At 41.1% G+C, this 14,160-nt stretch overlaps 1 protein-coding gene across 1 annotated transcript in view; it reads right to left on the reverse strand.

The window, feature by feature from the left end:
• Window positions 1-1,820: 1,820 nt before the first annotated feature.
• LOC149465835 (bactericidal permeability-increasing protein-like) overlaps window positions 1,821-14,160 on the reverse strand; it is a 51,533-nt gene continuing 39,193 nt past the window's right edge. The window contains exons 10-15 of the mRNA XM_089673374.1: window positions 12,478-12,645; window positions 10,338-10,405; window positions 8,298-8,340; window positions 6,743-6,806; window positions 6,546-6,622; window positions 1,821-3,620 (exon numbers count right to left, since the gene is read on the reverse strand). Of these exons, the coding sequence (XP_089529500.1) occupies window positions 3,582-3,620; window positions 6,546-6,622; window positions 6,743-6,806; window positions 8,298-8,340; window positions 10,338-10,405; window positions 12,478-12,645 (459 nt within the window). The 3' untranslated portion in view covers window positions 1,821-3,581. The remainder of the gene's footprint in view (window positions 3,621-6,545; window positions 6,623-6,742; window positions 6,807-8,297; window positions 8,341-10,337; window positions 10,406-12,477; window positions 12,646-14,160) is intronic.

The raw sequence follows: 14,160 nt of genomic DNA on the forward strand, positions 1-14,160 counted from the left end.
AGAATAGGTGGGGTCGTCTGACACATTGCAGTCACGTCTGGATGAAAAATGAACAAACCAATATATGTAGGCTGTGTTCCATGCAGGGACGGACTGACAACTCATGGGGCCCCTGGGCAATAGGGGATCATGGGACCCCTATGTCCTTACCCAAACTCAAAAAAGTCTATGAAAAAGGTACCAGGGGCATCTCATGGGGCCCCCTACTGACCCCGGGCCCTCAGGCAGTGCCCGAGTTTCCAAATGGTCAGTCCGGCCCTGGTTCCATGCATACATTCTAAAGCTTAATATTTTATTTTGACTGGAGTGCTCTTTTTTTGTAACCCCTAAACTTATCCCTACCTGGATACGGCATCTATAGTTAACTATTAACAGACCAACTGCAAAACTGACCATACACCAGTAGTGGTTTGTTTAAATGAAAATAATTTATCGGGGCATTCAATAGTATCATTAAGGATTTGACAAATTTCGCATGAAAACCCTAAAAAATGTAATTTGCTTGTCATGGCTAAGGTGTAATATGTGTAATCGATTTTGGAATGCACATGCGGATCACAATAAGTATAAGTTTTTCCATACAAAAACCACATTCACAAATAGAATTTATTTTGTTCGAGAAAAATTTGATTGCTTTGACCCCAATAAACACTGGAAATTCAAATTAACATTCTGAAAACAACTTTTTCAAATTAAATTCTGCTATAGCTTCCATGAAGAAAAAGTAATCTTGAATGGAGGAAATGGACCTTTCATTCCTCTGCCCAATGTCCATTCATGGAACATTTTCATTAATAGTAGCAATAGAACAGCTTCTATGAGCAGAGGAGGGGGGGCGGAAAGGTCGGACCTAATTGGCACTCTTGATGAGTGCCTGTGACAGGCCAGCTGTTGTATTAGTCTCCATGCACACGGGGTGTTTTGATAACGCTGGTAACATTAGCTGTATAAAGTCACGTTAAAAATGTTTTTGAGCTTTTTTTAGCGTTTTTGCATTAGCATTTAGCGGCATTTTGCCACGTTTAGCTGCGTTTTCCCACGTTTTTCCGCATTTGCGTTTTTAGCATTTTTTTTTACCTAAAAATTATTTTTTTGGTTAAACAAAACATCCAAAAACTCTGGTTTGCAGCGTTTTACAGCTTTAGAGCATTTTTACAGCTAAAAACTCCTATAGAAACACACTAGTCCTGTGTTTTTTTCCAGCCAAAAAACATCCCTGCCTAAAAACGTTGATTACAGTCTATGTTTGCATGGACACATAGGATAACATGCTGGGGGGGTTTGCTAGCTGTAGAAAAAAACGTCAAAAGCCAAAAACAGCAGCTGTAAGGCTTGGTTCACATCTGTGCGGGTGGTGCTGCTGCGGATCCGCACAATAATCCGAGCAGCCGCACCACCCGCACAGAAGAATGCGGACCCATGGGTGGGTGCCATTAATTCTAATGGCACGCCACCCGCACTGGAAATCGCAACCGTACTGGGAACCGAGGTTACCGTGAGGGCTGCAGTTTCCAAAGAAGTGCAGGGATTTCTTCCCTGCGTGTCCCGGGGCACGGGAGTCCATTCAAATGAATGGGCTCTCGTGCCCGCGCAAAATGCGGCCCGCATGGCCGCATATATTTGAATGGGGGGTAAAAACGTCCAGTGTGCATAAGGACTTAGTCTTACAGCACCAGAAGAGTATGGTTGCAGGGGTATGGGAGGGCAGAGAACTTCTGATTTCAACCAAGAAAGCTGGCATCAGCATAAGGGTCGCTCCTCGTTAAATGTATGTATTTTCCCTTGTGTTAAAATGTAAAAAAAAAAACTGTACAAAAATGTAGGCTTTAGTATGTTAAAGATTTAATAAGATTTTTAATTGGATTTACATAAAGTTAAACTCAAGCAATGTCAGCAGTTTTGGATAAAGAAAAATGTCCTCACTTTATTGTAGCATACTACTATAATGTATGAAATAAACCTAAACCAACTTTGCAATGGCTTTCTAATCCAATAAGAAATAATCAATGTATGAAGTTATTTGTAGAAGAACCAAAGAATGTCTGTACAAACAAACCAGTATTTAGTACTAATTTCTTTTTAGTTTTGGATAGAGTGGGGAAGGGTCAGTTTTTCCGTGGCTAAGTGGTTAGCATTGCCACCTGGCAACACTAGGATAAGCCTGGAGTTTGTGCCTGTGCGGGTTTTCTCCCACACTCCAAAGACATGACGGTAGGTTAACTGGCTTCTGTCTAAATTGGCCATTTCATTTATATGTATGAATGTGAGTTAGGGACATTAAATTGTACGCTCCTTGAGGGTTAGGGACTGATGTGAATGTACAATATATATGTAAATTGACAGCGCTATATAAGTACCTGTCATACATAAATATGTTCCTGTTTGGTAGACATAGTTTCCATTTGACAGGTGCCAGAAAGAATAGGATGTAAGGGGTGATTTCTACAATGGAGACACAAACAGCAATAAAGGCATTGTAGTCAAGAATGTTCAGCATAGTGGTAGGCAACAGGTTGATCTCGATCAGGGGCGGACTGACAACTCATGGGGCCTCCAGGAAATAGGGGATCATGGGGCCCTTGTGTTCTTGCCCAAACTCAAAAAGCCTATGAAAAAGGTACCAGGGGCATCTCATGGGGCCCCCTACTGACCCCGGGCCCTAGGGCAGTGCCTGAGTTTCCAAATGGTCAGTCCGCCCCTGGTCTCGATCTACCCGTTCAACACAGCCATGTGATCTCACTGCCACCCTTATGACCTTCTCTTAGATTTGCTTTCTATCCTACATGCAGAGCTGAGCAAAGAAGCAGTTTCAAGAGTTTTTAGTTGTTCCATGTTGGTTCCAGAAATCTTTCTCTTGTGCCTATCCTAGAGGCTTGTATGTGATGTCATATATGAGCTTCTTAGGATGGATGTGAGCGGTAAATCAGAAGGGACCAGTGTGGCAGAACAGGTAACTATGTGTGTCACTCTTTCGCTTTCCTGTACTGCACGGCATATGAGGGGGAGGAACAGGAGGAAAGCAATTCTGATGTGGGACATCATGGTTTCACTGGGGGGACTTAATGCTGTTACTGGATATATGTGGTGGCACTGGGATGGACTTAATGGTGGCCCTGGGGTGACATGGTGGGGTGACAAGGTGGAACTCTGGGGACATATTGGTGGTGCTGGGAGTACTTATTCTATAATAATGAGAAGAACTATAACGGGAAGCAGGTTAATTGGGCACTATAATAATAAGGTGGAGGGGGGCCCATGACTACCAGTGTAAGAGGGAATGTTACTGGGGATGCACGATGCACTTTCTACACCCACTTTCATTTGGCCACACCAGCTTTAAAATGTGCCCTCACCAGGGATCTTTGGTTTCTTCAGTGTTTTTATGGTGGATCTCAATTTCTCTGCGTTGCCTCCTTTTAGAAAAAGAATAATGCTATACACATATAGTATAATGACACACATGGTAATTTGATCAAGAAATGTAGCAGTCTTGTGTTGTAGCATCAGACCATAGAAGAAAAATAGATGAACTCATGGGACCTTGATAACACTCTCTGGATAAACTGGTCATTACCCATCGATCATCCATAGAGAACATCAGCTCCCAACAACAGGTAGTGCTGCAAAAATAGAAATTAAAAAAATGCAGTCATTTGTTAAAGTGAACCAACAGGACATTGTGTACATGGGTGTTTTTTCAGTGCATTCTAGTTTCTTAGCTGCCATTTGCTTCAGGGTGAACAAAACCAACCTGATGCACATGACTGTATCTAGGAAACAGCTCTAGGAACATATGAATGATGACACCCTATTGTATAAGCTCTGACCCTTGTGTCATGTGATTATTTTAGTAAAAACTAATGCTAGAATGCACTGTAGGAGGTAACATGGGGCCAAGTGGCTAAACCAGGGTTTCTCAATTAGGTTCCTCCAGGAGATTGCCAGGGGTTCCTTGAGAAATTAGCAATTTTTACCTCTCAGGTAAGTTCTTACTTAGCAATCTGTAAGCTGGTAATTCTTCCCAATGACCACAAGTGTAAGGAGCATTCTTACCTCTCACTATCACACTAATGTATCATGAATTGTAGATAAAGCCATTTTTACCACAGGTTCCCTGAGACCGTAAAGTTACATCAAGGGTTCCTCTGCGTTGAAAAGGTTGAGAAAGGCTGGGCTAAGCTATTGCCATAGCCACCCATGAGGTTTTTATAGCACCCACTTTTTAAATGTTGCCCCATGTGGTTCGTATACAGTATTTGCTGCATACAGTTTCTAATAAAATTAAGTGTAAATTTTAAATTAATGAAATGGGAATTTTACATTTTGAAATATTAAAACCTTTTTCAGTCGTAGCACCCTCCAAGATACCTAGGGGGAGCAGCCTGAGTGACAGTCAGAGGGTCACATTTGGGTTAGGGTTGAGAGGCTCTGCAGATCATCTCACTGATACCTCTCCCTGATCTAGAAATATTGCAAAAGTCTCTAGAACTCAGGGGGCGGGGGTGAGGAGGAGCTGGTCTGCACTCTTGAGGGATCCTGACCAATCCCCAAGCAGGAGGCTTGGCATGGGGTCAGGACAGCCCTTACAAGTGATAGAGCCTCCAGTGGCAGGAGAGTTCAGGTGGAAGATTAGGGAGAAGGCTGGAGTGTGGAGCCTGGGAGGGGGCCCAGGAGAGGGGTCCACCTGCAGGCAGGAGCTCAGCCTCAACCGTCCCTTGCAAGAGGACAGCCGGGGAAGCAGGGAAGGAGCCATCCCAGCGTAAGGCCTGAAGGCAGCCACCAACCCACGTTTGCAGGAGAGGACTGAGTGAGCAATCCAACACCCCCTGGGCTGGATAAGCGAAGAGGGCATTCTGTTGGGAAACCTGACTAACCCCCATCTGGGACTGCTGACTCAAAAGTGGCAGATTCTGGGCCCTCTTGCCCAAGGATTCCCTCAGGCAGCTGGGTGAAAAGGAGATTTCATCTGGGGTCTGAGGTGGTACACCTGGGGGGCTAGAGAGCTCCTCTAACCAAGAGACTTTGTTGTCTATTGGACTTAGTTGCATAGTTGCTAAGGAGTTTGTCCTCAGTTGCCAGTTTCCCTGGGCATCCCATACACCCCTCAACCCTATCCAAGGTCAATATCTCTTAATAAAATCCAAAAAAACAAGCTCAAGGACTGTTTACTGTCTCCTGTGTGCAAGGTCTGAAGAAAATGCGAGTTGCCTGGCTGTGCAGGACTATAGGGGGACCCAAAAACCTGGAGAATCCTAAGAGGGCAGTGCTACATAATCTTATTGCAAGCAGTCATGTGACCACAAAGGTGCAGCATGTGCTTCTCTCTGCACAGCTGGTGGGCGTTAACTCTTTTAGAGCCAAAGACCTGTGGACATCAGTGGAATGAGGTCACTGCTCTAAGGATTCATTGGCAATGTCATCATCTTCAATGAGGCAGAGGAGCCACACAGGTGGCTGAAGAAAGAGGAAATCACTTAGAGATGCGTCTCTATCCACGACATCACTCCACAAGCGCCTCTCCTAGGCGGGCTTCCTTCCTTGTGCGGTCCGGCAGGCCTGGCACTTGCAGAGTGTCCATCCTGCTCCATCCGTGCGAGAACTTCTGAAGACCAGCTCCAGCTACACCTGTGTTGTCCCTCTGTCTCAGTTATTATAAGCCTTGCCCTCTGACAGTTTGAGAGTACATTTTAATTGTTTTTACAATAAAGTCTTTGTTTTAAAATATACTACACCATATGTCTTTTGTGGTGTTTTTTCTCTGTTATTTCCATGAACAAGACTTTTGTGTAAACCTATCACAAAGTTGAGCAATTTAGGCTGAGGATATGGTGAAGAATACGACATACATAAAAAAGCGTTTGAAGTGTAAATGCACCTTCAGAACAAGTCCCCAAAAATCCTCCAATGCAGTTCTATATCCAAAGAATAGTACATACCAGAGCTCCTTCTGTTGTAAATGGTGAAGGTCCTCCATTACAAATGCAGGTCTTGGGGCCTCTCAGGAAAAAACTCTGGCCTCTTTTTTCACTAATGGGCTCCCCATGTAATGGAGGACCTTCAGCATTTAAAATAGAAGCCCTGGTATGTACTGTTTATTGGGTATGTACTAATAATTGGATATACAAAAGAACTGCATAGGGGGATTTTTAAAATCTTCCAGAAGGAGAACTTACATTTTAAGTCAAATTAATACACTGTTGTGGAGTGTATGTAGTAAATAGAATAGCAGTTATTGAGCTCAACCTCAACTTGATGGCCTTACAGCTTGTAAAACCATGCTTAATTTCAACTTTCAGTCAATACATGATACAGTGGATTAAAAGCATAACAGACAGAATAAAATAAAAAATCTATATACTTGCAATCAACATTAGCTTGTAATGTACAGGGTGGGCACAAAGTCTTTATAATGTAAAGTCTGGACACAGAATATATCAGTAACTATATGTTTTTTCCAGACTTTAGGGACACCCTGTACAATATTATTTAAAATTATAAACACTGGAGTCATGTGTACTTCAAGTAGTAAAATTGTATTAACTTACTTCATTTTGCTTCAGAATAATGTTTTCAAACTGCACATGGTCCAGTAAAGGTAAGGGATAGCCCTTATTAAGCATTTCTAAATGATCAGGAAGAAGAAAGATTGTCATTCTATATTTTCTGGGAAAAAAAACAAAGTGCACAGTGGCATGCTAACACACAGAAACATTCCAAAGATATGTAATGCTCTTGTACATACCATTGACTTTAGGAAGAAGGAAGTTCGAGAGGTAAATATTCACAGCAGTCTCTATAAGCAGCACCTGCAATATAATTTTTCAGACACAGACTCGTTATTAGTGGTAGATTAATCTATGGAATGGTGAAGCCAACGCTCATGGTGTTCAACATGGAGCCATGACCTCTAACCTTCAAAAAATTTAGTTTTTGGCTCTACTGTTCTCAGTTGAGCAGCAAATTTATATTTTAGGTCTGGTCAGGTCTATCCTTAATCCTGGTGGTTGATTGATCCTGGCTGCCTCTGGAAGAAGCTTCCAGAGATAGAGTAGGAAGATCAGCCACTGGATTATGAATATTTATCTGACCTCAGCCAATCCCTGGGAAGGAGCACCCACAAGGTATGGCTGGGGAGAAGATAAATGTTTGGGAGGGTATATTCAGAGGTCTGTTTTCCTAGGGCCTCCTGGGAGGAGCTATTGCTGTTAGGACTCAACATGTGCTTGGCTGAGGGCCTGAAAGAAATCTTCTGGAGGACAATGCTTTAGGAAGCTGGGCTGGAGAAAAATTCCACTGAAGTTTCACTGAAGAGTATCACAGGGAAACTGGTTGGGGAGCTGTCTCTGGACATTGTGAATAGGACCTTCTGTCTAGAGCTTCAGGAATGATTGTTCTTTGAGGGATAGATGCAAGAGGTTGCTACAAGGACTGTGACTGTTCTTACACATTCTCAGACTAGCTGGCTGTCTTCTTTACCTCCAATATTACCTAAGGCTGCTACTGAAGGACTTTGCCTGAGAATTTGTCCTCCTGCACATGCATGTTTTGGAGCACCCTGCAACCTCATCTTCTACCTGCTTGTGTTCAAGTACTGCAGTAAATCTTGAAAAAGATACCTATAGACTGAACCTGAATTTTGTTGGTGTGCTCTGGAACTAGTTCCCTGGGATGGCAGTCTCTGAACCAGTAAGGGAGACCTGGGTTATTTCCAGTGGCCCCTTCAGGAGTAGCACTACCCAGGTATAAAGTGAAGGTACTAAGCGCATACCTGCAGCAGCTTTCTAAGGCAAATGCCAAGTGTTTCTGGAGTTGCCTGCCCCCTCCCTTCTCCCAAACATTCCTCTTGGTCAGTAAAGCGTCTAAGAGGCACTGAGTCCAATGTTGGTTCATTTATATAGAGCGGAGATGGGTTTATGTTCTAGAAACAATGCTAATGGTTAAATTGCTCTTAAACATGGAGAGCGTGGTGAGAGAGATCCAGAGGTTTAAAGTAACAAGTGCGAGGCATAAATTATTCAGATGTTTATTTTATCAGAACAAATAATCAATGCAACAAGCTAATGGTAGAGATTTACTAAAACTGGAGCATGCAAAATCTGGTAAAACTTTGCATAGAAAGGCAACAGTAATTCAAATATGGCCAGCATTACATGTACCTGCACATAACCTCACTTTGAAACAGCTGAATTTGCTGGTAAAAATAAGTATCCTAACTGGTGAGAAGAGCTTTTTTTGGTTAAACACAATGATACCAATTTATTGACTCAAGTTATACCACCTGGTCAATGTATACTCACCGGGAAAGGTCCTACATCAGATTGTTTCAGCTCAATAACTACCCTAAATTAAAAAAAAAACAAAAAAAAACAGCATGATCTGGAAGCTTTATAAATAATGTCCCCTTGTCTGATAATAAAAGAAACACATTACCTTATATACGTACTTGGTTATTCCTGCATTATAGATATACTGTAGAGTATTATCTAGGTATAGAGTATTCAGTCTCCCATCCATATTTATTTTATTTAAGGGTGAGGATACTATAGGCAGTGTGTATAAAGTGATACATCCCGAACTGCAGGTGTTAACTATAAGGCCCTATGGAATGTGAATATAAGTACCTAATCTCACAGGGAACATTTTGAGACTAATGTTCAGGTCTTTTGGGTAACCCTATCTCAAACCTCAGTTACCAAGAGCTATTGCAAATTTGAGCAGACAGAAAGGGTGTTAGCTGCCTGGCATTTTATAAACACTCCATATGGATTGACGTTAATGGCAAAATATAGGACAATGCACATAAGATGCAGCCTGACTTTTCTGCAGTGTTCTCAATTACAAGATATCTTTTTTAATTGGTTCTGCTGAGCACATTAGGGGGAATTTCCTAAGACTAGAGCAGTCAGAACCTGGAGCAGCTGTGCATGGCAACCAATCAGCTTCTAGCTTTCATTTTCAAAGCTTAAATGAACATGCTGAAGTTAGAAGCTCATTGGTTGCTATGTACAGTTGTTCCAGATTCTTGATCCAGTTTTAGTAAATTCCCACCATTTGGAATATGGTATAAAGTCAAAAGCTGTATTCCTTTTCTCCCCTGTTTATTTAATCTCCCATTGCAGCATGAGACATAAGTTTTAGGGAAACCTTTCTCAAAGACCTTCTCAAAGCTAAAGTGGTATCCAAATAGCAGGGGGGCTGCATGCGCGCCACTTCCTTATTATGGGGAAAACAGCTTACATGTTTGGCAGGATGGGTTGGTTAGCTGACTAGTTCTGAAAGATGGAGAGGCACGTTTTTTTTTTTTAATATTCTTTTCTTGCAGTATAAGAAAAACTATTTGTAAATGTATAAATGTATCACATTTTTAAAATGTATTGATACATTTATATATTTTGTATAATATATATATATTTAATATATTTACATATGTAAATACAAATATATATATATATATATATATATATATACTGTATATATGTACACACACACACATACATATACAGTATATATTTACTATTTAAAAAAAGTATAAAAGTGAAGGTTTGTGAGCTGCTATATAAGTAATGAATAGCCCAGAGTGCTTATTTGATTCCCCCTACTAAAGCAACATGACCGGTGGCGTAACGCGTAGGGGAAGGACTTTGATCTCACTATGCTCGATGGTTCCATACTGACACCAGCTGGTAATTTTAGGATTTTCACTACTACCAAAAACTCTGGAGGATACATTTTGTGCACAAAGTGGTTTATATACAGATATTATGTGAGTGCATCACTTTTAATAATAAAATGTTTATAAAAGGATAAAACACTATGATTTGATTATTCCTCTAAATAAACCACCATGGAAGGAGAGCCTATCGATCGAGTGAAGTGGGATCCCAAACAGCAGGGTACCATCCCATCCACAATTTGGCCCATTTAAAGGGACACAAGCATATTTATATTGTAAAGCGCTGAGCAAACTCTTGGCGCTATATAAATCCTGTATAATAATAATTATATGACCTCACTTAACAGTTTGGTCATATTTATGAGGTGACAGCACAACTGGTGGAGGAGCACACAAATTTGTTATTTTCACACAGGAGATCAATTAAGAAACACTGGATATTCATTTCATTTTAAGGGAACACGTATTTCTGAAGAAGTATATATGGACTTTTTTTGACATGTATATGGACATTGCTTTTGTTTACTAATATTGGTTTATTTATTTAATATATTATTTTGACACTTATTATTAATAGAAGTACATGGATGTATTTATTATTTGAATTTAGTATTATTGAGTGAAGCGCAGCTCATTTTTTGTTAATAATATATTTACTATTTACCTGCTAAGTTTCAGTTTTCCCACAATCCTGCTAGAGTTTACTGCAACATTTGCCAACACATCGGTTTTCTGTTAATGAGATTTACATGTCAGCAAACAAGGTAATAGCAAATCAAAAAAAGCAATGTAAAGAAACCTATGCTAAGCTGGTGGCTGTCATTGCTGACCACTTTTTGGAAATGCTAATATCTGGGTGTTTTTGGGGTTTTTTTTTACCTTTTGTTGCTAACTGGGAACAAGAATGCAGCCAGTGATGTTCAGTGATAATATCAATCATCAGTATGTTTTTGTTCTAGGAAGCCCTTGGAACAGCATTGTAGTCAGTCAACTTGCATTTTCAGAAAAAAACGGTTAGCAATGTCAGCAATTATAGCAATGTATTTTTCTCAGCACATTTCCTTAATGGCTCTAATTACATGGCTCGGTGCCCACTCAATTAACAAAAGATATTCCTTTCAGCACAGGTTTTTTTTCTGGTAAAGTGACATGTGAAAATGCACTCAGCCAAGACAGCTAAAAGTTTAGTTAAAGCCAAAGTATTTTTTTTTTTTAATAGAGTGGGAAGTGGTGGGAACTACACTTACACCCCGGTCACATCAAACCCGACTTTGAAATTGTGCGACTTACATTGAAGTCACACAATTTCAAAGTCGGGGGACCTGCCGATTTCAAGTGTGATTTGCAAGACATCTGATACAGATGTCTATGCAAATCGCACCAAAAGTAGTGCATGTACTACTTTTGAAATTGGTGCGGCTCCGACGAAGTCGGAACCGCACCGATATGACCTCTGGAAATGTGGACAATAGCGTGTGACTTGGCATTCTGTTTGCAAATCTCATGGCATGCAATTCGCATGCCAATTCACATCCAGTGTGACCGGGGTGTTAGTCCACAATCCCCACCTGCAGCGTGCAGTTCCACATACACATTTACATTTTGCACCTGAGTGACATTTGAGTTGAATTTCCATGCATTTGCAGTGCGATAACATACATTGCAGTGTCTACAAGCAAAAATACACAGCATGGCGTACATTTTTAAATGCATATGAAAGGACCACAATGTTGTAAAGTAGGCTCATTGAAATACATTAATATTTCATGCATATGCGTTTGTTCTACATTTAAAACCGTATTCAGCTGTATCTGGTGTAAATTAGTCCTTTGGGGTCTGCTGTCTGCGTCCCCATTCCCCGTTAGGGAGAGTCAACATTTCTATTTTTTCTGTTGATCTCTGGGACTAAATTACTGCAACCAGTGTATTGTATGTCAGTGCCAGCAGAGAGTTTTACATACACTCTTGGCAGCAGCAGCTTCCGGAAGTTTGTGTAAATCTGACAAGCTGATTGCTGGCTGTCAGATGGAAGCAATCCGGCAGTTAATAAGGCAGTACAGCTGGCCCTCCTGTATGGGGACTGGGCCCCCTCAGTTCTCAAAGGGAGGTCCGGGCACCTACCAAGGTGGAGGGCCAGCTGTACTGCTGACTCTTGTGGTTCCCCCTGCAGCACTGCCGGCTTCACCTCCTTCTTCTCCTTCCAGTTTTGCTGCAAGGGAGATCAGTATCTGTTCCCCGACCCATATTACCTCCTCACCGCCTACTTTAACCGCGCACTAGTGCAACGGGTCGCTTGAAGGGCAGTGCCATTCACCGGAATGGGCCTTGTTTGATGGAGGTATAATTTCTACCATGGCTGTGAAGCATAACGTCATGGTATTTTAGCGAAAAAATAATTTGAAAATGTTTGGAGGGGACCCTGTCAGGTAGGCTGTATGGGGCCCCGTGATTTCTAAAAGCAGCCTTGCTGGTGGCTGTGCCCAGTGCATGCCCATTGGCAGGTGTAGGGTGCCATTCACAGTTATTAACAATGCATCACACCAGTGCACTGAATGTGCATCGCCATCCACTGCGGTAGCAAGCACAGTAGCATGCATGTTATTGCAAATAAATGGTGTGAAAGTGGGAATTTTGGAGAAATTTCCTCTAAAAGGACCACCCCCCAGTTGGGACAAAGACACAAAAAATAGTTATATCTGGAGTTTCAACTATTTCCTGCTATATCCAAGAGTATGGAAAGAACAGGGGAAAACATATTAACATCACCTTAGCATGAATTAATATTCATAAAGGAAATTACTGACCAGGCTTAAAAGGAACAGAGGAGCCAGGGAAGAATTTGGCAGTATTGCATAGGCCTGAATGTCCAGCAGTGGTGCCATGCTCACACTTCCTGGGTTGATATTCAGAGATGGGGCAGAATGTGAGGTAATCATAAGCTTCATGAGCATATCTGGGTACATCTTTGCCAACTGGAAAAAAAACATAAGAAAGTTCTTCATGAGTGTGACTGAAAGATAAATAACACTGTCTTTTTAAATAGAATTTTGCAAAAAGATGCATCAAGGCAGACATTTAAAGTGTTACTAACCCAGGACCCTGTGTTCACAATATCTGGTCTCCCACAGTACACAGGACATGGAAGTGCAATTATTTTAGTAAATATAATATAGCCAAAAATAGTGTCGCGCTCCACTACCCCCTGATGAAGCCACGTGACCTGATGACGTAACATGTAGGGGAGGGTTATTTTTTTTGTATCACAGAAGTATCAAAGTCATGGACTTAATAAGGACATGTTTGCAGCAGTAATATAATTGCAGTGATATTGATATATATTTTTTGATGCTGGACTTTTATTTATTTATTTTTTACTTTATATTAATTCAAAATTTTATTATTGCAATTGGTAGTGGTATTTTTGACTGTATTCTCTATAACACAATGGTATGAGTATGTGTAGAGTATAAGCGAACCACATTTCTTCACAATTTTTACACACAATTTTATTTTATTTTCACGATTGCTTTGGTTTCACATTAAGTTTAGTATTATTTAATATTTCAAATATTTAATTATTTAAATATTCACTAGCACTTTGTATAAACCATAGTACCTCACAAGACCCCACACTCCAGTATTTTAGTAAATATAAACTGTTAAATATCTTTTCAGCAGTTAGAGCAGTCTTATGGCTGCTCTCATTGTCCAGCAGAGCACATGGTAAAGCTTGTAGGAGGAGTTTTTTTCTTCTCTAGGAGGCTGCAGGAGCCCTGACCTCTGTCTGGACAGTGCTGATTGGCCCTGTGCTGATCACAAGAAAAAAAAAAAAAACCTCTCTAGCAATACACACCAAACTATGCATGTGCAGAGTGACTCCACACGAAATGTCTTATCAGGAGATAAGAGGGGGTTACTGGAAGAAGGTGAGGATCAGAGTCGGGATCAAACAGCATTTTTACACAATACAGAGGATTAACCCCTTAGGTTCCACAGTGAGTATAACAAGCATGCTTTACTGCATATACAGACTGATTTTGCTATTGTGGGTTTAGTAACACTTTAATAAATACAGCCCCTGATACATGTAAAAAATTGCAGGTTGGTTTAATGTGGACTAGGTGTGGCTAGTTATTGACTGCAGTGACAATGTTGATAGCCACACCCCCTGCAACATTTTCTTTACCCCCCACCCCCATCTCAGGGACAGTGCAGCAATGTTGTCACACCATAACATGAATCTGTATTAGGTTCCATTGACACTTGTACGACTCCAAATTCGTACGACTTACGGCTTTGATGCAAGTTTGATGCAACCTTGGATGGGTGCAACTTGGATACGACTTTGGCTTTCATTAATGATAATGGACAACTGTTGCATGTACAACATTCAGCCACAACTTTCATAGGACCTTTGAGGGTTTACATTGCAGCCTATGGCACTCAAGTTGCATGAAAGTCACGCCAAAGTAGTGCATGGACTACTT

Source organism: Staurois parvus, unplaced genomic scaffold (genome assembly GCF_062004578.1).
Source record: "Staurois parvus isolate SC_StPar_1 unplaced genomic scaffold, SC_StPar_1.0 ptg000137l, whole genome shotgun sequence".
Lineage (NCBI taxonomy): Eukaryota > Metazoa > Chordata > Amphibia > Anura > Ranidae > Staurois > Staurois parvus.